Here is a 27,275-nt window from a genome sequence, read left to right on the forward strand (position 1 = left end):
GCCTCCGCGTGGTCGCGAGGGTGCTCTAAGGGTCGGCCGGGGGCTAAGGTCGAGTCCGGCGTCCCACGCCCAGCCCGCGGGAGCTCTCGAGGCTCGCAGCGCGGCCGACCTTCGCCAGTTCGTGGGCGACTGGCACTTCGGTGCCCGCAGGCTCCCGAGGGTACCTCGCGAGGCCCGCCCAGTCCTCGGCGCCCGCCCCTCCGCGCCCCACGTGACTTCCTGACGGCTGCAGGGACTGCCCTTCCCGGGCTAGGTTTCGTTTCCTCGGCAGCCTCGGAGCGCGGTTGCAGTAGTCGCGTCGCGACCCCTGGGAGCACCATGGCACAGCTGTGCCCCCTGGCCGAGGAGCTGTCGTGCTCCATCTGCCTGGAGCCCTTCAAGGAGCCGGTCACCACTCCGTGCGGCCACAACTTCTGCGGGTCCTGCCTGAACGAGACGTGGGCCGTCCAGGGCGCCCCATACTTGTGCCCGCAGTGCCGCGCCGTTTACCAGGCGCGACCACAGCTGCACAAGAACACTGTGCTGTGCAACGTGGTGGAGCAGTTCCTGCAGGCCGAGCTGGCCCGGGAGCCACCCGCCGATGGCTGGACGCCGCCCGCCCGCGCCTCTGCACCCAGCCTGGGTGCCCAGGTGGCTTGCGACCACTGCCTGAAGGAGGCCGCCGTGAAGACGTGCTTGGTGTGCATGGCCTCCTTCTGTCAGGAGCACCTGCAGCCGCACTTCGACAGCCCCGCCTTCCAGGACCACCCGCTGCAGTCTCCCGTTCGCGACCTGTTGCGCCGCAAATGTTCCCAGCACAACCGGCTGCGGGAATTTTTCTGCCCCGAGCACGGCGAGTGCATCTGCCACATCTGCCTGGTGGAGCATAAGTCCTGCTCTCCCGCGTCCCTGAGCCAGGCCAGCGCCAACCTGGAGGTAAGGAATGGCCCGGGAGGGCGCAGAGGGCAGCCTGGGCCTACTGGGTGATGCAGAGGGGCCACCGGGGGCCTCTCTGCCACACTCTGGACGCCCTGGGGGAGATGGGCCTGAATTCGAGACCAGGGCATCTCCAATGTCAGACTAGAAAGGGGCTGGGAGATCATATAGTCCTCTGCCATCATCCATGAAGACAGGTTAGGTTGCTTGCCATAAGCCTGTCTTTGTCTGATGGTATTTATTTTTATTTTTTTGAGACAGGGTCTCGTCCCTCTCACCCAAGCTGGAGTGCAGTGGCAGAATCACAGCTCACTGCAGCCTTGACTTCCCGGACTTAAGGGATCCTCCTACCTTAGCCTCAAGAGTAGCTGGGACCACAGGCTCGCTAATTTTTTTACTTTTTTGTAGAGATGAGGTTTCGCCATGTTGCCCAGGCTGGTCTCAAATTCCTGAGCTCAAGCGATCTGCCCACCTCTACCTCCTAAAGCGCTAGGATTAAAGGCGTGAGCCACTGCGCCCCACCATCTGATGGTGTTTAGTAGAGGGTTTTGAATGTCAACTGTGAACCTTGGAGGTAACCTCTGTTCCCTCACGAAGTCCTGGTAGCACCCAGGAGGTGGATGTGATTTAGTTTCATTTTACTGTTGAGGATACTGAGGTCCAGAGAAATGAACTTAGCCTGACCTAATACAGTAAATGGCCATGCAGGCATTGCGACCCAGGTTGGTTCGATTTCATAGTTTGCATTTCTCCCCATGGACCAGCCTCATATCCAGGTCCCTAGAGTCTGGAGCACCAAACAGTCCAGGAAGCTTGAGGTCATGTAAGCAAAAGCCTTTGGTGGGCTGGAGAGTTCGTGTGATCAGGAAGGGTTGTTATTCGAGGCCTAAGAGGGAGGGTGGGGAGCCTCCCAGTAATCACTGGATCAGAACCACAGGGAGAGCCAACACTCTTGCACCATAGTGTCCTCTGTCCTGGCCGTGTGACTTTGAGCACAGGGTTTGGCCCCTGGACCTGGGTCCTAACCAGTATAGTGAAGCTGTGGGACTAGGTGGATTCCTAAGGGTCTTTCAGGTCTGCAATGTTTTTAGGTTGTCTGGGGATCATACCTTTCCCTTGTGGACTCAAAGCAGAGGCTGAAATCAAACCATCTTTTGTTATATCAGCCTAAGATCCAAAGCATGGCCTGATTTAATTTCATTCTCACAGCACCTTCAGGGAGAACAAGCCCCGTCTTCGTGTTGTCAAAGGAGACAGTAGCCTGAGCAAGGTCAGAGTTGGGGGTCTGCATCCAGCTTTGTGTAGCATATAAGCTTGGCTTTTTTTTTTTTTTTTTTTTTTTTTCCTTTTAGAGACAGGGTCTTGCTGTGTTGCCTAGGCTGTTCTTGAACTTTCGGCCTCAAGGGATCCTCCCATCTCAGCCTCCTGAGTAGCTGGGACTACAGGTGTGCCACCATGCCTGGCTATAAACTTGGCTTTTTTTTTTCTTTCTTTTAGAGACAGGATCTTACTCTGTCGCCCAGGCTGGAGTACAGTGGGGTGATCATAGCTCACTGTAATCTCAAACTCCTGGGCTCAGGTAATCCTCTTGCCTCAGCCTCCTGAGTAGGTAGTACTACAAATGTGAGCCACCGCACCTGGCTAAGTTTTAAAAAATTCTTGTGTAAAGACAGGATCTCACCATGTTGCCTAGGCTGGTCTTGAACTCCTGGCCTCAGTGCTCCTCCCATCTTAGCCTCCTGAGTAGCTGGGACTACAGATGTGCTACCACCGGGCCTGGCTGTAAAATCAGATTTTTTTTTTGAGACGGAGTCTTGCTCTGTTGCCAGGCTGGAGTGCAGTGGTGTGGTCTCAGCTCACTGCAACCTCTGCCTCCCAGGTTCAAGCAATTCTCCTGCCTCAACCTCCTGAGTAGCTGAGACTACAGGCGTGTGCCACTATGCCCAGCTAATTTTTGTATTTTTAGTAGAGACTGGGTTTCACCATATTGGCCAGGCTGGTCTCAAAGTCCTGACCTTGTGATCCACCCGCCCTGGCCTCCCAAAGTGCTGGGATTATAAGCGTGAGCCACCACGCTCAGCCCATGTATATACATTTTTTAATCTTTTCTTTTAGAGACAGGTTTTCACTCTGTCACCCAGGCTGGAGTACAGTGGCGTGATCATAGGTCACTATAACGTTAAACCCTGGACTCAGGTGATCCTCCTGCCTCAGCCTCCTGAGTAGCTAGGACTACAAGTGCGTGCCACCACACCCAGCTAATATTTTAAAACATTTTTTGTAGAGACGGGATCTCACTATGTTGTCCAGGCCGGTCTTGAACTCCCAACCTCAAGGGATCCTCCCACCTCAGCCTCCCAAAATGCTGGGATTACAGGCATGAGCCAGGAGCCTGGCCTAAACTCTGCTGTTTATTCCTAACAACAGGCCTTCCTCTGCCAACACCTGCCCTGCTGTCCTGACTTGCTGAGTCCTATAACAGGTCTGCTTTTTGAGCCCTGCTACTGCTGCCCATCACTGTTGGCAGAGCCAGTCTCAGCTGGGCAATGCCCTTGGCCTTGGGGGTTGGGTTGTCTTGGCCACTGGTATGGGCGGACTCGAGACTCTGGTGCCTCCCATGTGGAAGACCCAAGTCTCCAGTCTGTGAAGGGATCCTCAGAATTTCAAAAAGTCCTTTATCTTTGATTAGGGGATTATTGCTGCTACCAAAGTTTTTGGGTCACTTTCCTTTGGTCTGGAGTCATGTGGGCACCATTCATGATGAGAGTACTACTGCATATGTTTGATTAATGGCGCATCAAATCTTTCAAAATACCGGGCTCAGGGTGTAGTGCTATGAGCAGCTCTTGAAAATGAAGCAGTTGGCAGCCTTGGGGTGTTATGAGTTATGAGGTCTCTTCCTGCTCGGAGGCCAGCAAGGCCGGATGTATGTAGGCCTGGTCTTTGGCCCACACCTTATCTTGGCCACTGTTAGAGGCCAGGTCGAAGGGCAGTGTCACAGAGGTCAAGTTTGAAACATCATGAGCAGCTTGGGCTTTTCGGATTGAGTTAGTGTGGCCTTGGTCCCTGCCTCAAACCCCTACATGTGACTGTCATTGGGTTGTTCAAATCCAGATTCAAAATCAGGTTCCGCCCAGAATATCCTGGGTGGAGTTGAAGAGTCTGGAAAAGTGGAAGAGAGGACCAGAGTATGTTGAGTCTGCTAGTTTCGGGAAGGAAATGGTTTTTTTCTGGAAATCTCCAGCATGCTCTTTTTGGACATGTGTCTATGATTTTAATATCGGGATCTTAGCTGTGCCAGTTACTAGTAGTGTAGCTGGGGCAAGTCACTTAATTGTTCCATGCCTCAGTGTCTTTGTCTGTAAAGGCTGGGTAATTCCTACCTCATAGTGTTGTTCTTAGCTTTAAGTAAGTTAATACAGGAAAAGCACTAGAACAGTGCCTGGCATACAGTAAGTGCACAATAAATACTAGCTGCTCTTGTTGCAGCGGTGGTGATTTGCCTTCCTGTTTCTGTGCCCCATTATTTCATCTGAGCAAAGAGGTAGGAGACTCAGATATTGGTTATGAAAATTAATAGAAATCAGATGAGGATATTAGCTTCCTTCATATACAGTTTGCCTTTGTTTCTGGAGGTGGCTAGGATTGAGCAGATTTGTGGCTGGGCTTCAGCCCCTGTGAGCTGCTTCATCTTTTTTTTTTTTTTTTTTTTGAGATAGGGTCTCACTCTGTCACCTAGGCTGGAGTGCAGTGATGCCATCTCGACTCAATGCAGCCTTAACCTTCCGGATTCAAGCGATCCTCCTGCCTCAGCCCCCTAAGTAGCTGGGACTACAGGTGTGCACCACCATGCCTGGCTGATTTTTGTATTTTTAGTACAGACAGGGTTTTGCCATGTTGCCCAAGCTGGTCTCGAACTCCTGAGCGCAAATGATCCACTTGCCTGGGCCTCCTAAAGTGCTAGGATTACAGGCATGAGCCACTGCGCCTGGCTGGCTGATTCATCTTCCCAGCCCTTGGTGGTCCCAGTCTACAGTGAGCCTTGGACTCTGATTTCTGTCTCCCTGCCCTGTGAAGCTGACAAAGGCTCCCAGCTTTGTTCTGGGATTGGCAGATGCCTCTGGAGTGAACATCCTTGATATCAGGCTTATCTCTCTGGGCCCCCTTCCCCCTTCTCCTGAACCTTGACTTCTTAATCCTCTGCTTGATTGGCTCTCCAGCGTCTTTTAGCAGATCTCCCCCCTGCCCCGTTATTTGGACTGCTTTCCTGGTTGTTTGCAGTGGGAGGACTGGTCTGAGTGGCCCCACCTGCCATTACCGAAGCAGCTGTCCCAGCTCGTTCTATTCCTGTGTGAGCTTGGCCACCTTGCTGTCTTCCTTGCCTGAGTTTCACTGGCTGTAAAATGGGTAATTAGAGAAGAAACTCATAATAATATAAGCTGACATGTAGTATGTTTTTCCTAAGATCCAGGCATTGGGCTGAGTACTTACATTGTTTCAATTAATCCTCCCAATATCCCAGTGAGCTGGGGACAGTTCTATCTATTTTGTGTCCAAGAAAACTGAGATGAAGGACACAGTTACACAGCTGGGAATTGGGACTGGAACCCTGGTCTGTACTGTCCTCTGAGAAGGATGAAGGGAGGTAGTAAGTATTAGAATACTTCAAAAAGCTCCAAGCAGGCAAGGCTCGGGTGACAGAACTTGGGGTGGTAAGACTTGGGTGGAGTGGAAGAGGAAGGAATCTATCCTGTGGGATAGATCCAGGGATGGCTTCTGGTGGGGCTTGGCTGAAGAGGTGCATTCTCACCCTCATTTGTTTTCCCTGCAGGCCACCCTGAGGCACAAACTAACTGTCATGTACAGTCAGATCAACGGGGCGTCGAGAGCGCTGGATGATGTGAGAAACAGGCAGCAGGATGTGCGGGTGAGTGGCAGGGCTCTCCGAGGCCAGCCCTGCCCTGTGGCTTTCCTTGCCTTCCAGGCAGGACAGGCGTGGCTCTGACCATGACAAGGCTGGTGTTGGGTGCACTCACGGTGTCAGGATGAAACATCAACCTTGCAAAGCATGCAGATAGCTGTGTGTCGGAGAGAGATCCTTTGCAAACCCGAACTGAAAATTACCTGTAAGCCCAACTGTGGGGGAAATCATTATAAATTAGGGTTAAAAAGTAGTAATTCAAAAAAATGACTATGATATAAAGTGGGAGAAAAAGAGGAAGCAAAAGTATATACCTCCTAGGATTGCATTTATTTACAAAAAGGAAGTATATTAGTTTTGTAGGGCTCCTGTAACAAATTGCCACAAACTTGGTGGCTTACAACAACAGAAATGTATTCTGGCAGAGCTCTGGAGGCCAGAAGTCCAAAATCGAGATGTTGGCATGGCCACACTCCCGAAGTTTCTAGGGGAGAGCCTTTCCTTGCTTTTTACAGCTTCTGGTGGCTCAGGCATTCCTTGGCTTCTGACTGCATCCCTCCAATCTCTGCCTCTGTCTTCACATATCTGTCTCTTCTTCCCTTAGTGTCTTCCATCTCCAATAAGGACCCTTGTCACTGGATTTAGGGAGCACCTGGGTAATCTAGGATGATCGAATCTCAAGATCTTTAATTGCATCTGCAAAGACCTCTTTCCTCAGTAAGATTACAGTCACAGGTTCTGGTATATGGACATGTCTTTTGGGGGCCCGGCATTCAACCCATTACAGACAGCGTGGAAAGAAACTGAAAGGGAATATTATAGAAGGATCATAGTGGAAGTGTTGGAGTGGTAAATTAGGAATGGTTTTGTTCCCCCTGTTTTTCAGATTTTCTATACGTTTAAATTGCTTTTAAATGGAAAGATCAGATTTTTACCCCTTTTCAGAGCTGCAGCACCCAGTTTTATTGCAGCAGTTATGGTTTAATTAGATGAGATCTAGGTTAGAATACCAGCTCTGTCACATACTAGCTTATGTTGCTTTGGTCATGTTGACAGATCTTCGAACCTTCGTTTCCCAATTTGCACAATGGAATCACAACTTTCTGAAGATGATTGTGAGACAAATGAAAGAATGCACGTGAAAGTACCTGTATTTGTTAGAGGGCAGGCTGTACTGCTGTAACAAAGATACACCAAAATTCAGAGGCTTAAATGTGATCGAAGTTTATTTTGCCAACTGACAGTCCAAACCCACACATGAGTAACCCAGACTAAGGGTTCATGTGATCATTCAGGGATTAAGGGTTCTCCCTTCTTATTACCCTACTATTCTACAAGGTATTGTCCCAACCTCTTTGGCTGAAGCTGAGTTACCATTACATCTTTGTTCTAGCCTGTGAGAAAAGGGACAAAGAGGAAGTGGAGGACAATAAGCAATTTTCCTTTACACAAGTGATACAGTGTTGCACATATCATTCCTGGGCATGGGTCATTGGAAGGAGTTTTGTCACATCACCTAGCCTAGCTGCAGGAGAGGCTGGGAAATGTAGTCTGAGTAGCCACATGCTCAGATGAAACTCCAGGGATGTTCTCTTACCAAAAGGAAAAAAGGGAAAATGAACGCTGGGGGACACTTGTAGTCACATTAGAAGTCGCACAGTAAAAGATTGGCAGAGAAGGCTGGGCGCGATGGCTCACGCCTGTAATCCCAGCACTTTGAGAGGCGAAGGTGGGTGGATCATCTGAGGTCAGGAGTTCAAGACCAGCCTGGCCAACCTGGTGAAACCCCATCTCTACTAAAAATACAAAAAATTAGCCGGGCATGGTGGTGCATCCCTATAGTTCCAGCTACTCGGGAGGCTGAAGCAGGAGAATCACTTGAACCTGGGAGGCAGCAGTTGTAGTGAGCTGAGGTCATGTCATTGCACTCCAGCCTGGGTGACAAGAGCGAAACTTCATCTCAAAAAAAAAAAAAAATTGACGAAGAAATACTTGAATTCCTCTCTTCCAGTCTACTGTCCTTCTTGTGTGTTTTTCTCTTTGTTATGTTTAATTCTGAGCTATTGTCTTAGTCCATTTTCTGCTGCTATAACAGAGTACCACAGACTGGGTATTTGCAAAGAAGAGAAGTTTATTTGGCTCAAAGTTCTAGAGGCTGAGAGGTCCAAGAGCATGCTTCCAGCATCTGGTGAGGATCATCCATGGCAGAAGGATGGAAGGCAGGAGAGCGGGACAGGAAAAAGGAGGTCAAACCCTGTGATAAGGACATAAATCCATTCACGAGGGCAAAGCCCTCACAATCTAATCACCTCAATGGCAATTCAGTCTCAGCATGAGCTTTGCAGGAGACATTCAAACCATAGCAGCTATTGAGGCTACCCAAGATGTGAAACAAAATTGCAGCTGCTAAAGCAGTGCTGTCCAGCAGAAATATAGTAGGAGTGCAGATGTAATTTTAAGTTAATTTAAATAGTACATGAGATTTATTTTATTTTATTTATCTATCTTTTTTAGAGATAGGTCTCACTCTGTCACCCAGGCTGGAGTGTAGTGGAGCAATCATAGCTCACTGCAGCTTTGAACTCCTGGGCTCAAGTAATCCTCCTGATTCAGCCTACCCCCTTCACCCCCCACTATCTAGGAATACAGTCCATCTAATTTTTTTTTTTATTTTTGTAGAGAAAGGGTCTCTCTGTGTTGCCCAGGCTGGTCTTGAACTCCTGGCTTCAAGCGATCCTCCTGCCTTGGTCTCCCAAGGTGCTGGGATTATGAGCATGAATCACTGCACCTGACTGAGATTAATTTTAATATTGCAGTTTATTTAATTTGGTATATCTTAAGTATTATTCTTTTATCATATCATCAATTTAAAAGTTTTAAGGTATTTTACATTCCTTTTTTTGGTAGGAAACCCTTGAAAGCCAGTATGTATTTTACACTCATGGCAAGTCTCAGCTTGGACTAGCCACATTTCATGTGTTCAGTAGCCACATGTAGCAAGTGGCTATGTTATTGGAAAGTACAGTTCTAGAGCATGATATTCTCTAGAACTTTTGCAGAGCTGCATCCTGACTTTTTATTTTGTTTTGTTTGTTTCATTTTATTTTATTTTATTTTATTTTATTTTATTTTATGAGATAGAGTCTTGCTCTGTCTCCCAGGCTGGAGTGCAGTGGCACCATCTTGGCTCACTGCAACCTCTGCCTCCTGGGTTCAAGCGATTCTCCTCCCTCAGCCTCCCAAGTAGCTGGGACTACAGGTGTGTGCCACCACAACCAGCTCATTTTTGTATTTTTAGTAGAGACAGGGTTTCACCATGTTGCCCAGCATGGTCTTGATCTCTTGCTGACTTTTATTTTTAAAAATTGCCCATGAATCACCTTTAGCTTAAGAAATAAAATATCATCGATGCAGCCCCTCCCATCTGTTTCTTCCTTATTCTACCCCCTTCCTCTCTTCCAGAAGTAACCACTCTCCTGAATTTATTTATTCATTCCCACACGTTTCTTTGTGCATATAACCATTCTGTTTGTTTCTAAGCTTTGTTGAAAGAGCATCATATGGTGGATCTTCTTCTGCAAGTTTTTCTGTCATGGAGATTTATCCAGGCATAGCTCCAGTTTATTAATTTTTGTAACTGTTTAACAGTCCGTCCTATGAATAGCTCCCAGTCTTTGCATCAAGTCTTCTTCTGATGGATGTTCAGGTTGATTCCAGGTTTTTGCTACTTTAGACAATGCTGCCTGTGAACATTCTTATGCATGTCTCAGGGGCAGGTGGCTGCGATTTTTTGTAGCATAGATTCTTAGGACTGGAGTTGCTGAGTCATAGTGTATGAGCACCTCCAAATTTATTAGATATTGCCAAGTTGCTCTCCAAAGTAGTTTGTTCTCCCACAAAGTACAGGTAAGAGTTCCTGGAACTCCACATCTCACCAGCGCTTGAGGCTGCAGCCTTAGCATTTTTGCCCCTTTGATGAGTGTCCTCTTGCCTTGGCCCTCTCAGATGAATGCAAACAGAAAGGTGGAGCAGCTACGACAAGAATACACGGAAATGAAGGCTCTCTTGGACGCCTCAGAGTCCACCTCGACAAGGAAGATAAAGGAAGAGGAGAAGAGGGTCAACACCAAGTTTGACACCATTTATCAGATTCTCCTCAAGAAGAAGAGTGAGATCCAGACCCTGAAGGAGGAGATTGAACGGGGCCTTACCGAGGGGGATGAGTTCGAGTTTCTGGAGGTGGGTCGCCACAAGGCATTGTTGAATGTTTTTTTTCTTTTTTCTTTTTTTGCCTGAGATCATGCTGTTGATGATAAGGCCCTCAAGGAGCTGGGGACTGGAAGAGGTCACTGGAAGCATCCCTGAGACACATGCTGTATTAGTTTTCTGAGCTGGGCAACAACTTACCACAAATGTAGGGGCTTCAAAAAATGTATATTTATTCTCTCAGAGTTTCTCTGGCTCAGGAATCTGGACATGGCTTTATGGGTGGCCTGCATAGGGTCTCACCAGGCTACAGTCTGCGAGGGATGGCCAGGCTGTTTCCTTTGGAGCTCAGGGTTGTCTTCCAAGCTCATGTGGTTGTTGGCAGAATTTAGTTCCTTATGGTTGTAGGACTGAGGCCCACCCCCCCCCCCCCAATTTCCTGCTGGTTGTCTCTCAGATTGATAGCTGACTTCTTCAAGGCCAGCATGAGAATTTCTCCTCTAGAAAGGGGCAATCCCTCTTTTAAGGGATTTTACCTGATTAAATCAGGTCCACCCCAGATGACTGCCCTTTTGATGAACTCAAAATCAATTGATTTGAGATGCTAATTACACCTGCAATATTCCACCCCCTTTGCCATATAACCTAACCTAATCCCAGGAGTGATATCCTATTTCATTCACCGTCCTGCCCATACTCAAGGGGAGGGCATTCCATAGGGTATATACATCAGTTGGGGTCGGGGGCTTGAGGGCCATCTTAGAATGTTGCCTACCACACACACTCCACCTCTTCCTCCCATCCTTCCTCCAGCAGCCCCTGGAAGTGTGTGTTAGTAGTCCCTTTTGCGTTGCTATAAAGGAGTACCTAAGACTGAGTTATTTATTTATTTTATTTATTTATTTTGAGATGGAGTTTTGTTCTTGTCGCTCAGGCTGGAGTGCAGTGGCGTGATCTTGGCTTACTGAAACCTGTGCCCCCATGTTCAAGTGATTCTCCTGCCTCAGCCTGCCGAGTAGCTGGGATTACAGGTGCACCCCACCACGCCCAGCTAATTTTGTATTTTTAGTAGAGACAGGGTTTCACCATGTTGGCCAGGCTGGTCTCGAACTCCTGACCTCAGGTGAGCCACCCGCCTCGGCCTCCCAAAGTGCTGAGATTACAGGTGTGAGCCACTGTGCCCAACCAGACTGAGTAATTTATAAAGAAAGGAGGTTTATTTGGCTCACAGTTCTACAGGTTGTACAAGCATGGCACCAGCATCTGTCTGGCTTTTAGTGAGGCCTTTGGTGAGGAAGAAGCGTTTACTCATGGCAGAAGGTGAAGCTGGGAGCAGGCATGTCACAGGGTTAGAGAGGGAGCAAGAGACAGAGGAGGAAGTGCCAGCTTCCATTAAACAACTAGTTTGTGCAAGAACTTACCTGTTACCATGGGGAGGGCACCAAGCCATGCATGGGGGATCCACCCCCATGACCCGAACACCTCCCACCCTGCCCCATCTCCAACATTGGGAATCACATTCCAACGTGAGATTTGGAGGGGACAAACATCCAGACTGTATCAAAGTATCTTTCTAAAGCATGGGCCCCCTGCTATTTCTGGCCTCATGTCCCTTAGCACGGCCTGCAGGGTCCTGGGTGACTGGGCCCTGCCTGTGCCAGCAGCCTCATCTCTTATCACCCACCCCTGGGTCATGCCCTGTGCACTCACTGTTCCCCAGACACAGTGGGTGTGGGTGGGATGCCATGCCGGGCATTCTTACCTAGTGAGTCGTATCCTTCCAGGGCCTTGGATCCCATTGTCATGCCATATCGGTGTTCGCAAGCATGCCACACTGCTTCTACAGTAGCATTGGGTGATGTTGTTTCAGACGTGCATTTTTTCCTGGCTGTTTTGACTGTAAACCCATCTCTTATTACCCCCATTCATCCTCCTGCAAATCTGACCAGCACATAGCAGAGTGCTTGGCATATAGTGGTGTGCCCCATTGGTTGAGTGACCTGCAGCTCTCCCTAAAAGGCCTAGATTCCTTGTTCAGATCAGGGGGTGGGGAGACAGTGCAGAAGTGAATGGGAACCTTCTCTCTGTGCACTGAGGCCTGATGCATGCCTAGTCTGGATGGCGTTAAGTTTCATCCCAAGTGCTCATTCCTGTCTATTGGAGTAGCTGCCCCGAGTACTCGAAGGATCTGAGTGCACATGTAGGCCTCTTGATACTGTACAACCCTATTTTTCTCAAAGTTTGGGACTTCCAGGAAGACTCTCCTTTCCCATAAGATATTCCCAGGCTGGAATCCACATCCCTTGAGATGTTCCTGTCTGTTACCAGAATGTGTGATTAGAGCTGTTCCCCTAGGATTGGAGTGGTCCAGAGTTTCCTGTGCTTTTCCACCCTCACTAGAAAAGTGGAATGAACATCGTCCTGGGGGATCAAAAGACCTCAGTTCCAGCTATGTCTGTGCCCCTAGCTGGTGGAGTTCCTGGCAGGCTACCAGCCATGTCTAGACCTCAGTTTCCCCATCTGTAAGATGAGTGACCTCTGGGGTCCCTTCCAGCTCCAGATTACTGTGTCTTCAAGTGTTATTTAAACTCCTGGTGACCTCTGGCCTGTAATTTGAGAAGGCTGATTGAACTTAGCACTCATGGGCCTAGGGGAGAGCTTCCTGCGGTTGGTGAAGACTGAGCCCAGGTCCCAGTTTCACCAGAGCTGCCTGCACTAACCCCCTGGCATGTTTCAGAAAGCATCAAAACTGCGAGGAATCTCAACAAAGCCAGTCTACATCCCCGAGGTGGAACTGAACCAGAAGCTGATAAAAGGCATCTACCATAGCACCTTAGACCTCAAAAACGAGCTGAAGCAGTGCATCAGGCAGCTCCAGGAGCCCACCCCCAGCTCAGGTGACCTTAGCAGCCCCTGTGCTGCCCCTGTGGAGCCCTGTAACCCGATGGGTCCCCTCAATGTTTTGGGATGGGAGACTGGGGCATGATCCCGAGCACTGGGGCCTGAGTTTCAGGGCTCCTGAAACATCCGCCCTCCGTCTGGAGGCTGGTGGGGAGTCTGCTTCATCCTGACATTTTAGGATCTTTCCTAAAGCATTTCTGGGGACTTGATGTTCATGCTTGGACTTTCTGAACAGATAGGCTCTTTTGACCTGTGATCTTGAGGCCAACTTGGATGGGTTTTGAATGGGCTAGGGCTTGTTACTGTATTTGGTGGGGGAATGGCTCTTTTGGAGGAGAAATCTAGAATTCCTCTGACACCCCCTTTTCATTACCCCATATCCAATCCATTGCCAAATTTCACTTCTTTCAATATCCTGACTCAGTCTGCTGATCCTAGTGCTGCTTGCCTGTTCTCCATTGCCATCACCTGTCGCCCCATGACTGTGGCAGCTTCCTAAACCCTCTGCATCTGCTGCGGCAGCCAGAGAGATATTTTCATGTTGCAGAGCTCATGTCCTGGGACCTATTCTGCTTTGCCCTCTCACTAGGCTTCCCATTACTCCCTAATGCAGACCAAACCCTTGACCCTGGTCTAGAAGCCAGCTCAGGCCCTGTTGGTCTCTCTGTAGCCCCAAGGTGCCCAAGATCTCTCTCCACCCTCCTCTGGTGCATCTCTCTGCGTTCAGTTCCTCAAATATGCAAAACTTCCTGCCACAGTGCTTTTGTGTTTGCTCTTCCCCACTCTCCAGAAGGCTTGAACTCCACCATCTTCACTCATTAACTCCTCTCACCCTTCAAAGATCTCCAAAACATTACATTTATAGTCAGCCTCCCCTGCCACTGCTCCCACTCCTCAGACTGGGCCCGGGGTCCTTATCATCCTCCTGGGGCTCTTGCATGGGCAGTATCGCACTCTTCCTCGGGATCCCCATATGTCTCCTCCATTAGGTTGTGATCTCTATGAGGTCAGGGGCTGTGGCTTATTTATTTATTTATTTATTTAGAGACAGGATCTTGCTCTGTCGCCCAGGCTGGAATGCAATGGCGTGATTATAGTTTACTGTAACCTCAAACTCCTGGGCTTAAGCGATCCTCCTGCCTCAGCCTCCTGACTAGCTAGGACTACAGATACACAACATCTTGCCTGGCTAATTAAAAAAAATTTTTTTCTTTTTTTTTTTTTGAGACAGAGTCTCACTGTGTCACCCAGGCTGGAGTGCAATGGCCCAACCTCGGCTCACTGCAACCTCTGCCACCTGGGTTCAAGCATTTCTCCTGCCTCAGCCTCCCGAGTTGCTGGGATTACAGGCATGTGCCACCACACCTGGCTAATTTTTATATTTTTAATAGAGACATGGTTTCACTATTTTGGTCAGGCTGGTCTCGAACTCTCGACCTCAACTAATCTGCCTGCCTCAGCCTCCCAAAGTGCTGGGATTACAGGCGTGAGCCACTGGCCCCAGCCTAAACATTTTTTTTTGTAGAGCCAGGGTCGTGCTCAGTTGTCCAGACTGATCTTGAGCTCGTGGCTTCAAGTGATCCTCCTGCCTTGGCCTCCCAAAGCACTGGGATTACAGGCTTGAGCCACTGTGCCTGGCCTGCCTGATTTTTCTTCAACGCTATTTCCCTAGTGCCTAGCACAGAGCCTGGCCCATAGTAAATCTCTGTTGTGTAGCCCAGGATTGGACTTGAATCTCAGCTTGGCCTGCCGAGTGTCCTTGCAGAAGGGCTTCTGAAATCGGTGGCGGTGCAGCCCCATTGTGGAAGTGCTGCGTGGGGGCAAAGCTATAGGTGGCTGGTATGTGGGAGGAGGGGAGAGAAAGAACGGTGGGAAAGGAACAAGTGTTGACCCAGCCTCCGCTGCACGACCTTGATTTCATTCAGGAGTCACATCAACCATGAGCAAGGTGAAGTCATCCCCATTGTGTGCTCGAAGAAACCAAAGCTCAGAGAAGTCCAGAGGCCACAGAGCTGGGTGCTGGTGGAAAAAAGACTTGACCCTCGCTACATTTTAAGTCAGAGAAAAGAGGGAACACACCAAACTGGTTCTTAGATCACCTTGTTTGTAGCTCTTGTAAAGGATGGGATGGGGAAGGTTGGAGGAAATGGCTGTCTGTGTAAACCCTCTGCCTGCCCAGCGAACCATGGCAAAGCTGGCTTCTAAGGTCAGTGAGAGGAGCCACACACACTGGGCCCTTCTTCTGTGACACAGGTGACCCTGGAGAGCATGACCCAGCGTCCACACAGAAATCCACACGCCCTGCGAAGAAGGTCTCCAGTAAGTAGCCCCACCCCTGTCTCCATGGCAACAGCATTGGCTGTGGCCTCCCCAGGCTCTGGCCAAGTCACTTCCAGCCCATCCCAAGTCATGGTGGAGCCTGGACCTCAGTGGGAAAGAAGTTGGCGGTAGTTCCCACTGCAGGGGGTTGCAAGGCTGTGGCAGAAGCTCCCCTGTCCATCAGCATTGCATTTTTGGGCTGCCTGGAATGGCAAGATGCCGGAAGCTGGCTTGTTTTGAGAAATATTTACTATACCCAAGTCCCTGGGCAGAGCCTTGGGTGAGGAGACTGATGGTGGTCCGGGAAGGGTGGAGGCTAAACCTCCTTGGCATCTCAGCAGCGTTCAGTCTCTGGGTTGTAATGGGCTTCTGCTATTACCATGTTTCTCAACCTTTTTTTTTTTTTTTTTTTTTTTTTTTGGTTTCTTACTATTGCCCTCCTCCTGCTTCATCCCCTGAACCATTTGAGAAAATTTTTTTCCTAATTACAACCCATGAAATTTTAATACCTCCCATCTACTGCATAACTGTTTATGTTCTGTGCTTTTACACATAAAAAGAGTAATCTTTTTTTACTCCCCTCCCCTAAGGATCCATTTTTGCCCTCCTAGGGGTACTATCCCCCTCATTGGGCAGGCACCTGCCATTGACATAGGGGTTGGGGAAAAGAGTGATCCTGTTCTGCAAACGTGGACAACAGTGATATCGAGACCACAGGATGATTGTGAGTGATGAGGGGACACTGGCTGTGAGAGCTCTTTATGAGCCATATACCACTGAGATGTCCATATACTGCTGACATGTCCATATACCGCTGAGATGTCCATATACCACTGAAATGTTAGCTGTCATTGCTTCCCTGAAAAGTCAGTGTGAACCCAGGAGGGCTGGCTGCACACTGCTGGTGTTGGGGGGGATGAGAGAGCCAGGGCTTGCTCTTTTTTGTTGTTGTTGCTTGTGCTTAGTGTTTAGGTCTCCTGTAGCAGGCAGAGTGTGGTATCGGTCCCGGAATGGAACAGAGTCAGGGCTAGGATGCCTGGTGCAGATGGAGGAGAGAGCCCTTAGCTGGGCCGGAAAACTTCAAAGGGTACTTTGTGTGAAAAGGGAATGAAAGAGCAAGTGGAAAAGTACTGTTGGCCTGTGTTCTTCCGCAGTCACCTTCCTCTGAAAGCTCCTCCCTCGGTATGAATGAATGAGCTGGGGATGCTGGCCAGCAGGCAGGTGTGTTCCCTGGTGAGGTGAGATCCTCCTGTCACAGCAGAATGACACCCTGGAGAATAAAGTTTGGGAATGAATCGAGGCTCCTGTAGGCTGAAATGGGGAAATAGGGGAGGAGGGAATGGACTAGTCCCAGTGCAGAAAGATGTCTAAGGGTAGGTGATGAGGGAGGTGCCTGTGCCCTAGACTGATGTCACAGCCTGGGCCTTCCAGGATGCTGGTCCACAGGGAGTAGGTGGGAAAGTGGCAGAAGGTGAGGAAATGGGGCAGAGAGTGAGCGATGGCGAGTATGTGACTCTGAAGTAGGAGAAGCGGTAGTGGGGGCTTCGTGGTGTGACAGAGGTCTGGTGCGGAGGTAGAGGGTAATAGGAGAGAGCGGGGCTTATCTGTGATGTCAGGTGTCCTGCAGGTGGGCAGAGATATGATTTCAAAAACACCCTTTTTTGTTCCGGTGTTGTGGAAGGTGGCAAAGAAGGAACCTGGAATCTTCTAGCCCACTTGAGTGGACTTTGGACTCACCTGGAGGGCTTGTACGCCACAGATTGCTGGTCTCACCCCCCAACCTTTATGATTCAGTGGCTCTGGCTTGGGGCCCAAGAATTTGCATTTACTATTTTTTAAGAGACAGAGTCTCGCTCTTTTGCCTAGGCTGGAGTGCAATGGTGCGAACAGAACTCATTGCAGCCTCAAACTCCTGGGCTCAGGTGATCCTCCTGCCTTAGCCTCTTGAGTAGTTAGGACTGTAGGCATGTGCCACCAAACCAGGCTAAATAAAACAATTTTTTTTTTTTTGTAGAGATGGGATATTGAAATGTTGTCCAGGTTGATCTTGAACTCCTGGCCTCAAGCAGTCTTCCCGCCTCAGCCTCCCAAATTGCTGGGATTGTGGGAGTAAGCTACAGTGCCTGACCAATAATTTGCATTTTTTAGGGGTTCTCCGGTGATGCCACTGCAGCTGGCTTGGGCACCAGATTTTGAGAATGACGATTTTAGCCAAACTCAGTTCCTGCTGGTAGACACTCCAGATATTTTTAAAAGATTTGGCAAGCTTTTTTTTTCTTTCTTTTCTTTCTTTTTTTTCTTTTGAGACAGGGTCTCATTTTTTTGCCCAGGCTGGAGTACAGTGGCAAGAACACAGCTCACTGCAGCCTCATCCTCCTGGGCTCAAGCAGTTCTCCTGCCTCAGCTCCCAAGTAGCTGGGACTACAGGTGCGTGCCACTAGACCTGGCTAGTTTTTTTTTTTTTTTTTTTTTTTGTAGAAATGGGGTTTCCCCATGTTGCCCATGCTAGTTTCTAATGCTTGAGCTCAAGTGATCCCTGCACCTCGGCCTCCCAAAGTGCTAGGATTCCAGGTGTGAGCCACTGTGCACCCAGCGCTTGGCAAGCTTTTTTTTTTTTTTTTTTTCTGATTCCCTATTTGGTTTTTATTTGTGTTTTTTCCTTTATGGAAATATGATTTACCTGCAGTAAATCTCTTTTTTCCCTGCAGTAAATCTTAAATGTGCAGTTAGATCTATTTTGACAAATGCATACATGTGTTCCCATTATCCAAATCAAGATGAAGGATTTCCCTTGCTCCAGAAAATTCCTTCATGCTCCTTATTAGTCGGTCCCTGCCCCCACGACCGCTCATGCTGGTTTCTATCACTATAGATTCATTTTGCCTGCTGACTCCTTCTATTTTTCAAGTTAAAACATCCTTTTATTTGTCTGGATCAAATTCATGCACATGAATGTTATTATTTTGAAAATGTCATTATGTTGTGCCTTAAAAGATCTTAATTCTGAAAACTTTCTTTTGCAGAAGAGGAAAAGAAATCCAAGAAACCTCGTAAGTTATGCATTTCTGCAACTGTTTGTTTCTTGAGACTGCCCGAGCACAGAACTAAATGCTGGTAGCGAGAGTTGACCTCGCTCATCAGGGTTCTGTGGTGGGTTCTATATGAGTCCATTCTGTAATGGCAACAGGCCTGAGGCTGGAGGGGAGGACAGCATAAATGAGATGAATAAGGTAACTTTAGCCTTGTCTGGTGTCCCCTGTGTTGCCCTGCTCTTCAGGCGTGTGTTTGTAGAAGCAGGTCTTAATCCGTGTGGAAGGGAGTAGAGGCCATCCCGTTGCTCTGTATCATGTTTCTCTTTCCTTACCCCCAGCCTCTGTCCCTGCCTCACCCAGCAAGCTTCCCACATTTGGAGCCCCGGAACAGTTAGTGGATTTGAAAGAAGCTGTCTCGGAGGGTGAGTTATCACAGGCAAGGAGCTTTGGGTTGTCTACTCGGAGTTTGTTCTGCAAATCGCTCTCTGTTTCCTCTCCCAGCTGCAGCCAAAGCCACCAGCTCGCATCTGAACTCAGCATCTCTCAAGGCCAAGGTGCTGGAGACTTTCCTGGCCAAGTCCAGACCCGAGCTCCTGGAGTGTGAGTAGCTTCGGGGCTGGCGTGCGGTTCCACTGGTTCTGTCTCTTCTGTGCCGCTCTGTGCAGCTCTCTGAGGCCGCTGGCTGGCTGTATCAGCCACTCCCCTTCACTTGTCCTCTACTTTGTTGCTCCCTTATGTTCTCCCAGTCATCAGTGCCTTTCTTTACTTTTCCTAACCAGCTCAGATTTCACAATCGGTCGTTTGACTCTCCCTCTTGCCGTCTAGTCTGGCCCAATTGAGCTCACCTTTCTCTGTGGGTCGGCGCCTGCATGTCCCCTGCAGAGAAGGCAGGGCGATTGTGGTCACCAGCCTTCACCGGGCGTCCCATTGCTGGCACACCTGCCCTGCATCTCCTGTCTCCTCCCCACTACTCTCCAGAGCCACCATTCCCAAGACTTCCCACTGGCCATAGCTCCAGGCTTCTCCCTGTCCCGCCCACCTTCTGCTTCACGGAAAAGACAGACACTGTAAAAGGGGCTCCCCCTGCTCTGTTACTGTCATCGCATCTGCATCCACCATGCCCCCTTTCTCGCCTCCTGGCCCCTTTCCCAAGGCTAGTCCCTGGCCCTGGGCTCTGGAGTCTGCTCCCCATGCGCTCTCTGGAATCTTCTGCTCTTTCTTAGGCCTTCCCATTCCCATCTCTTCACCCTCAGCATCTCTACCTAGGCTTGCCTATCTGTAGCATGTTTACATCTCTCCAAATCACAAAAACCCAGCAAAACTGTCTCAGCTGCAGCTCTGTTTCCTGCCTCCCTTTCACCCGAATGCTTGTTAAAAATACAAATTACTAGCTGGGTGCGGTGGCTCATGCCTGTAATCCCAGCACTTTGGGAGCCCGAGGTGGGTGTATCACCTGAGGTCAGGAGTTCAAAACCAGCCTGGCCAACATGGCAAAACCCCATCTCTACTAAAAATACAGAAAATTAGCTGGGCATGGTGGCACATGCCTATACTCCCAGCTACTTGGGAGGCTGAGGCACGAGAATCACTTGAACCTGGGAGGTGGAAGTTGCAGTGAGCTGAGATTGTGCCACTGCACTCCAGTCTGGGCAACAGAGCAAGACTCTGTCTTAAAAAACAAACACAAACAAAAAACCCCAAAAAACAAATTCCTGGGCCCTGTTCCAGTCCTACAAGATCAGACTCAGGCAAGCACAGAAAGTTGTATGTTTAGCTCATTTCCTCCATGATCCTTTTGAGGACAGTTGGGGAAAAGCAGCTCTGCAGATTGTCTATATTGGTGGCTCTCAGCTATAGCCACGTGTTGGAATCCTGGGGAGCTTTTAAAATCCCTGATGCCAGGCTGTCCCCCAGACTGGTTCATTCAGAATCTCGGTGTTTGGCTGCCCAGGGTTGCAGTGTGGGGCCGAGGTGGGAGCCTGAAGTCTAATCCTCGTGCCACTGCAGTCTGACCTGTGTCCTGCCCTTGACCCAGGCAGCTCTGAGGTCATCAGTGTCCTCTGTGTCACAAAATCCAAGGGATAAATCTTTCAGCTTTTATTTAGCTTCACCTGTCAGTGGCATTCCTCCTCCTTCTGACACTCTCTCCTCTTGCCCCTTGAGCCACTATACCCCCGGGGTTTCCACCCACCCCTCCTTTGCAAGCTTGTCCAACCTGGAAGTGGGTAGAGTTCTGCTGTCAAGGCCAGGCCTAGGGCCTCCCACTTTCCGTCTTGTTTCCTCTGCACCCCTGTGCAACACTCCAGGCAGCACCTGCCAGTGGCACCCACTTCCATGTGGTGGCCAAAACCAATCACTGAAAAATATAGCCCTTCCTTTATCATAAGCAGCGGCAGCAGGCTTGGTGGGGATCTGTGGGTCCCTTGCTTTCTCAGGGCTGGCCTTCTTGTAGCCCGCCGCTGTCCCTGCCCCGCATGAGAGGCCCAGACCAGCCCTGGGCTGCAGCTAACTCTTGCCCAAGCTGCTAGCAGCGGTGCTGAACCACGTTTCAGGAGCTGCTGTGCACTCTGTGGCAGAGCCGCATAAGCCGGGAAAGTAAAGTTCTATCAACTTAGGGCCTTTTCCACCCCCAGCTTATTCATTTTGCCTGGGGGAAAACTGGGGCTTCAGTGAAAAGTGTCATGCCCCGAGCCACCTAGCAAGTGAGTAGGAACAAAAGAGACTAGGGTGAAAGCCCATGTCTCTTGGTTCCCAAGTTCCCAAGCTAGGTTTGTCCCTGTCTGCCTTGCTGCCCCATAAGCTATCTCCCATGGGTCCAGGATCGCTTGTAAGGGCAGAGGCAGAGGAGATTGAGTATGGGGACGACACTAAGGGGAGCTTAATCCTCAGATGTCCTGGAACTGCTTGTAAATGGCAGAAAGGGTAGGGAGGGCATGCTCGTGTCACACCAAGAATATAGTCAGGCCATGTCTCTGCTTACAGACCTCGCTTGGCTCCCTGCTGCCCACCAGTTAAAGTCTAGACTCCTGAGCCCTTCCCTTTCTAGCCCCATCATGTTTCCCTTCTCCTGATGCATCTGTGTTCCCAGCTACCCAGCTTCCCCAATCCCGGCACATGCCAACCCTCTTGGCACTCCATGGCTTCACCCTCACTGTTCCTTCTGTCTGGAACAGCTTTTCTTTCTCTGTTCTCTGTCTAGTTCTCATCATCTGTTACTTGGCTCCAATTCCAGCCTGCCAGTGAAATGTTCCCCAACTGTAGCATCAGTTGCCTTGTCTCTGTGTCCCTACAGTGTGTGCCTACCCTTTTGGGCAGAGTGGAGTCTCATGGCCGGGCGCATCTCGCCCGCGGTGTGTTGTTACTGAAGGACTGCCGTGCCTGGTGGAGTGCTGAACTCCATGAGGCCAGGACCTGCTCTCCTGGTTCACGGCTTTGCTATCTTGCCTGCCAGAATCTGGTGTCAGTCTATGGCTGCCTGGTAAATGTTTTGATGGATGAATGGACAGACATATGGATGACTGATAGATGATAGATGGCTGGCTGGCTGGACAGAATGGATGGATGAATGGATGGATAGATGAGCTGATGAATAATGGTAGGTAGATGGATGGATAGATAAATGGACAGATTGATAGATGGGTGGATAGATTAATGAATGAATGAATGGATAAATGCAAAGGCAGAAGGATGGATAGATAAGTGGATAGATGGATGAATGGAAGAATGGATAGATAGGTAGATAGATGGGTATATGGATAGATGGATGGATGGATACATGGATGGATTGATAGATACATGGATAGATGGATAGATGGATGAATAGACAGATGAGTGGATGGATGGACCAATGGGTAGATGGGTGCATGGATGGATAAAACTAGTGAATAAATAGTACCACTTTGGGAAAGGTCTAAAAGTGAGAGCACTTTGGGCCCCTTGTAATTAATTCCTTGGGATGATGTTTTCTCAGATTATGTTAAAGTCATCCTGGACTACAACACCGCCCACAACAAAGTGGCTCTGTCAGAATGCTATACAGTAGCTTCTGTGGCTGAGATGCCTCAGAACTACCGGCCGCATCCCCAGAGGTTCACATACTGCTCTCAGGTGCTGGGCCTGCACTGCTACAAGAAGGGGATCCACTACTGGGAGGTGGAGCTGCAGAAGAACAACTTCTGTGGGGTAGGCATCTGCTACGGCAGCATGAACCGGCAGGGCCCAGAGAGCAGGCTCGGCCGCAACAGCGCCTCCTGGTGCGTGGAGTGGTTCAACACCAAGATCTCTGCCTGGCACAATAACGTGGAGAAAACCCTGCCCTCCACCAAGGCCACGCGGGTGGGCGTGCTTCTCAACTGTGACCACGGCTTTGTCATCTTCTTCGCTGTTGCCGACAAGGTCCACCTGATGTATAAGTTCAAGGTGGACTTTACCGAGGCTTTGTACCCGGCTTTCTGGGTGTTTTCTGCTGGTGCCACACTCTCCATCTGCTCCCCCAAGTAGGCAGGCTGTAGACACTTGGGCTGACTGCCTGCAGAGGTCCCAAGACCCTAGTGAAAATGCAGCAGGCAGAACTCTCCTTGGAGAATTCCCCAAGAGGTGCCAAGCGTTGGGAGCATGGGAGGGGAGCTGGTGGGAGGGTGGGATATGGGATTTAGCCAGGAAAGAGGTGAGGGTGATTGTGTTGTAGGTGGGGTGGCATTTCCACCCCTTGGTGCCTATCAGAGCAGGGTGACTTGCTCCCCATTGTTCTGGAAATCTCCAGGCTGCTGGGCAGCTGGGCAGAGCTCTGGGCAGTGAAGTCATGAGTGCCCGATTCCTCTTAGAGAAAATCCATAGCTACTGTAGGTTCTGTCTTGGGTCACTTGGATCTGAAGGCTGCCCCTTTGCTCTCTGGGGTAGCCTTCAGATCTTGGTGTTTTCATTACTCGCTATAGATGTTTTTAAAATTCCAAAGTCATTGAGTTTCAATATTATATAACCTCCATTACCCGCATGTTGGGGCTCGATCTCCTGGTTATTAGCTGTGCTTGAGGAAACATCCACAGCAGTCTCTACCCAGAACAGAGTTTCCTAAAGAAGCATGCCCTCTTCCTCCACTGGAACATAGTGCATTCCCTTCCTACCCTGCTCACCCATCGCCCCCCACTGATGGTTTTCAAACAGGAAACTTTTCAGCTAAGGCTTCAGACCATGATTGGAATGAGCCTGTGTTGGATTTGTGATTCAAGATCACAGTGACCCTGATCCAGTTTGGGTGGAAATCCTTCCCAAGTATCATGAGAAGCATCTTGGCAGAGATGCTTTGGTGGCAGCCATGAGCTTTGCTGGAGGCCTTGCTTCCCATAGCCTTGGCTGAGGGGCAAGGAACTCTGCCAGGCGAGGGAGATGCTGTCCTGGGTCAACAGAAGCCTGGTGGGTTTGCTCGTGTTAGAGTGTCCTGCCTTCTTACTGACAACTCTCCTCAGTGATAGCCTCTCTCCCCTGGATTGTGAGATATGGAATGACAGTGCAGGTACCACTGAGGCTAGCACAGTCAAGCAGCCAGCTAAGCTGGATCCCTGAAGCCTGCTATCACGCCGACAGGCTGTGCAGCTGCCTCAGGGACCACACTAGGCCACTTGCTGGGGTGTCAGCCTATCACCAAAAGGGTCTTTTAGCAAACCTCATGGGGAACAGGAACATTCCTGTTCATCCCTGGCCACAGGCTGCAGACCCAGCACTGGCCCTCGCGTGAGTCAGAGCCTGGGGCTGGCCCTAGTCCCTTCTACTGCCTTCCTCGTTTGAGCCAATTCTATAGGCCCTAGTCCCTTCTACTGCCTTCCTCGTTTGAGCCAATTCTATAAGCTCACATTGATCAGGGAGGGAAAGAGCTAAAGAGGGTCACACAAGTGGCTATTTTCCCTGCAGTGTTTCTGTGCGGTGAAAATAACCCAGTCCACTAAGGGGCGGGAGTGAATGGATTGCTGGATTTTCCCCAAGCTCCTTATAGCCTGATGTCATCAGGATGTGAATGTGAGAAATTTACCCTCTTAAAATGAAATGAGTCCAACTCTGGGCTTTGCTTAGAGGAGAGCTCCTGTCAGGCTTTTTATAATATGAAAAGAGGTCACCATTGGGGAAGTAGAGACCCCAGACCTTTTCATATGGAAATTTGAGAATGTAATGCATCTCAGGCCTTGTGCTGGAACTCTAGGGCACTCTAGGCAGGCTCAGAACACTTGATATTCCTTACAGGTACACACCTGACATGCAGGTACATACCTGATCGGTGTCATCTCCTTACAAGGATTTTCAGTTCCTCGAGAGCAATAATCTTTGTAGGAAAGACATCCCTGCAATAGGTGATATGTGGTCCTTAGAAGTTTTCTTCCTTTACTACTTGGAAGAAAAGTTCTTTGGTGAGTCTTCTCTGCTTTTGAAGATGATCAAAAGCATCTTCCTTGATTTTCTGAAACGAAAGCCTTGTCTGAAACCAATTAATACTTGGGAAACAGCTGGGCTTGGAGGAGTAGAATGCCAGAGATAAATCCATGGCTCCTGCTCTGGCTTTCTTCTGCAGAAATAAGGGCAACAGTAAGGCCCCTTCCCTGGCAAATGTGCAGCTTGGGATAGGGAAGCATGAGACCCTCTATTTAAAAGAGAGTCAGGTAGGTAACCAAAGCCAAGCTCTGTGCAAGGTGCTTTGGAGTTGTAAATTGAGGAATGCATCCTTGCTGTCTTGAACCATTCTGTTTGCAGTGGTAAGACCTTACATAACCTAGCCTTGCAGGGCCGCCACACACCCCTGGAGTCCTAGAGTTGGAGGAACCTTTGTATCCATCTGACTTCTCATTTTGCAGAATATGATGAGAAAGTAGAGGATCACTCTGTTCACCACTCTTGCTGTTCCATTAGGGAGGAGATGCCTGCTAGCATGTGTGAGGGAAACACTCTGGTACACCGGGAAGTATCAGAAATTCCCAGAAACACAAACATGAAATACTATCCTAGACCCAGGTACTGGGGACTGTCTCAGTCAGTGTGGCATGATAAATAAAAGGTTAGGATCAAGTCTTTGTATTTTTCAAGATGTGGTAGCTGATTATTCCTGTTTTAAGCACTCTGAAATCGATCTGCGATCAATAATACTAATATGTTATCTTTTACCACATTCTGCCTCTCACTATTGATTTTAATTAGTTAGGAGTATTTGAACTATTATTTCTTGAGCTTAATATTTTTTTAGAGTTAACTCTTTTAAGAAGATAATCACGGCTGTAGACAAGGCCAGGGCTGGCTGATGTGCCTTAGAAGCTTTGAATGCAATAAAGCGGTGTTTGGCATTCTCTCCTGCATTGTAGCGCGGGTAGAAAATGCTATTTGTGAAGGCCGGGCGCGGTGGCTCAAGCCTGTAATCCCAGCACTTTGGGAGGCCGAGACGGGCGGATCACGAGGTCAGGAAATCGAGACCATCCTGGCTAACACGGTGAAACCCCGTCTCTACTAAAAAATATAAAAAGCTAGCCGGGCAAGGTGGCTGGCGCCTGTAGTCCCAGCTACTCGGGAGGCTGAGGCAGGAGAATGGCATAAACCTGGGAGGTGGAGCTTGTAGTGAGCTAAGATCCGGCCACTGCACTCCAGCCTGGGCGACAGAGCGAGACTCTGTCTCAAAAAAAAAAAAAAAAGAAAAAGAAAATGCTATTTGTTCGTCATACTGTTGTCAACAGATGAGCCGCCCACTACAGACGGCTACTACCCAGAGACCTGCCCAGTCCCCACCCAGGGGCTCCCAAAGGTTGAGATTTCTGCAGACCTATAGCCAGCACACTTAGTCCTGCCCCAGGTAGAGCTCCTCTTCGGGAAGCTTTTGATAAGGAATTCTCAGACCAATAGGATGTCTGTCTGGGTTTTGCTGCGGGACAATCTTAACTGCGGGGGCTAGGGGAAAGCGGGGGAGTATTGATCAGAGTAAGCCACACACGGATAATCAGTTGCTAGGGATGGAGGTTTGAGGGTTCATTATATTATTCATTTTACTGTTGTATATGTTTGAAAATGTCTATAATAAAAAGCTTTAAAAGAAAAAAAAGAAACAAAAATAGTTCAGGCCAGCAATGGGTCCTCCAGTGGATTTTATCCTTGTTTCAGTTGGGGAGGAGTTCCAGGAGGTGCGGATTGCAGGTTGTCTAAAGAATTGGACTGGCCTTTGTCCCTGCTTCCTGGGAGGGAGACTTTCAGTCCTTGACATTTCCAGGGTAATAGGAGTGTCTTTGTTATTTGTGAGGCCATGGGATCACACCTGAGCTTATGCTAAAAAGTGGGATGACTCAGAGCTGGGGCTGGTCACCAGAAAGACTGACCGTGTGATTTGAGTCAGCCTGACCTATGCGGTGGGGGACTGGAGGCTGAGTTTAATCATCTGGCCAGTGCTTTAATCGATACATCATGAAATCCCAATAAAAACTCTGGACACTAAAGCTCAGCACAGCTTCCTGGTTGGTGAAGCCGTGGCTGTGCCGGCAGGGCAGTGTGCCCTAATTCCACGAAGAGGGGGCATGGGAGCGCTGTGCTCGAGACCCTTCCAGACCTTTCCCTGTGTCTCATTTGGCTTGTGGAGCTGATTTGTATCCTTTATAATAAAACTAATCATAAGTATAGTCATGAGTTCTGTGATTTTTAGTGAACCATTGAACCTGAGGAAGGTCATGGTACCCTCCTGGGATTGTGGCCAGTTGGTCACAAGTGCCGGTGGCCTGGGATCCCCACATGGGGCTGGTGTCTGAAGTGAGGGCAGCCTGTTGGGGACTATGTTCCTTCACCCGTGGCATGTGATCTAACTCTGCTGGTCGTTGTTAGAATTGTGGTACAGTACACTAGGTGGTGTCAGAACAGAGGTGGTGGGATCTGCACACCTTGAGTAAGCCCTTCTCGACCAGCCTGTTGGAACAAAACACACTGCTCTTCATGGGAGCCTCCCGAGTTTCTTCTCACCTGTGTGAAGT

The 27,275-nt window shown here is 49.3% G+C and overlaps 1 protein-coding gene across 1 annotated transcript; it reads left to right on the forward strand.

The window, feature by feature from the left end:
* The first annotated feature begins 241 nt into the window (after positions 1-241).
* TRIM25 (tripartite motif containing 25) lies at positions 242-25,498 on the forward strand. The gene is made up of 9 exons (XM_017873113.1): positions 242-915; positions 5,747-5,842; positions 9,842-10,075; positions 12,780-12,939; positions 15,197-15,262; positions 18,286-18,312; positions 18,633-18,716; positions 18,796-18,894; positions 22,265-25,498. Exons 1-9 carry the CDS (start codon positions 319-321, stop codon positions 22,792-22,794), a joined length of 1,893 nt encoding a protein of 630 aa, XP_017728602.1. The 5' UTR covers positions 242-318; the 3' UTR covers positions 22,795-25,498.
* The last annotated feature ends 1,777 nt before the right edge of the window (positions 25,499-27,275 follow it).

This window comes from Rhinopithecus bieti, unplaced genomic scaffold, assembly GCF_001698545.2.
Source record: "Rhinopithecus bieti isolate Rb0 unplaced genomic scaffold, ASM169854v2 scaffold_7870, whole genome shotgun sequence".
Lineage (NCBI taxonomy): Eukaryota > Metazoa > Chordata > Mammalia > Primates > Cercopithecidae > Rhinopithecus > Rhinopithecus bieti.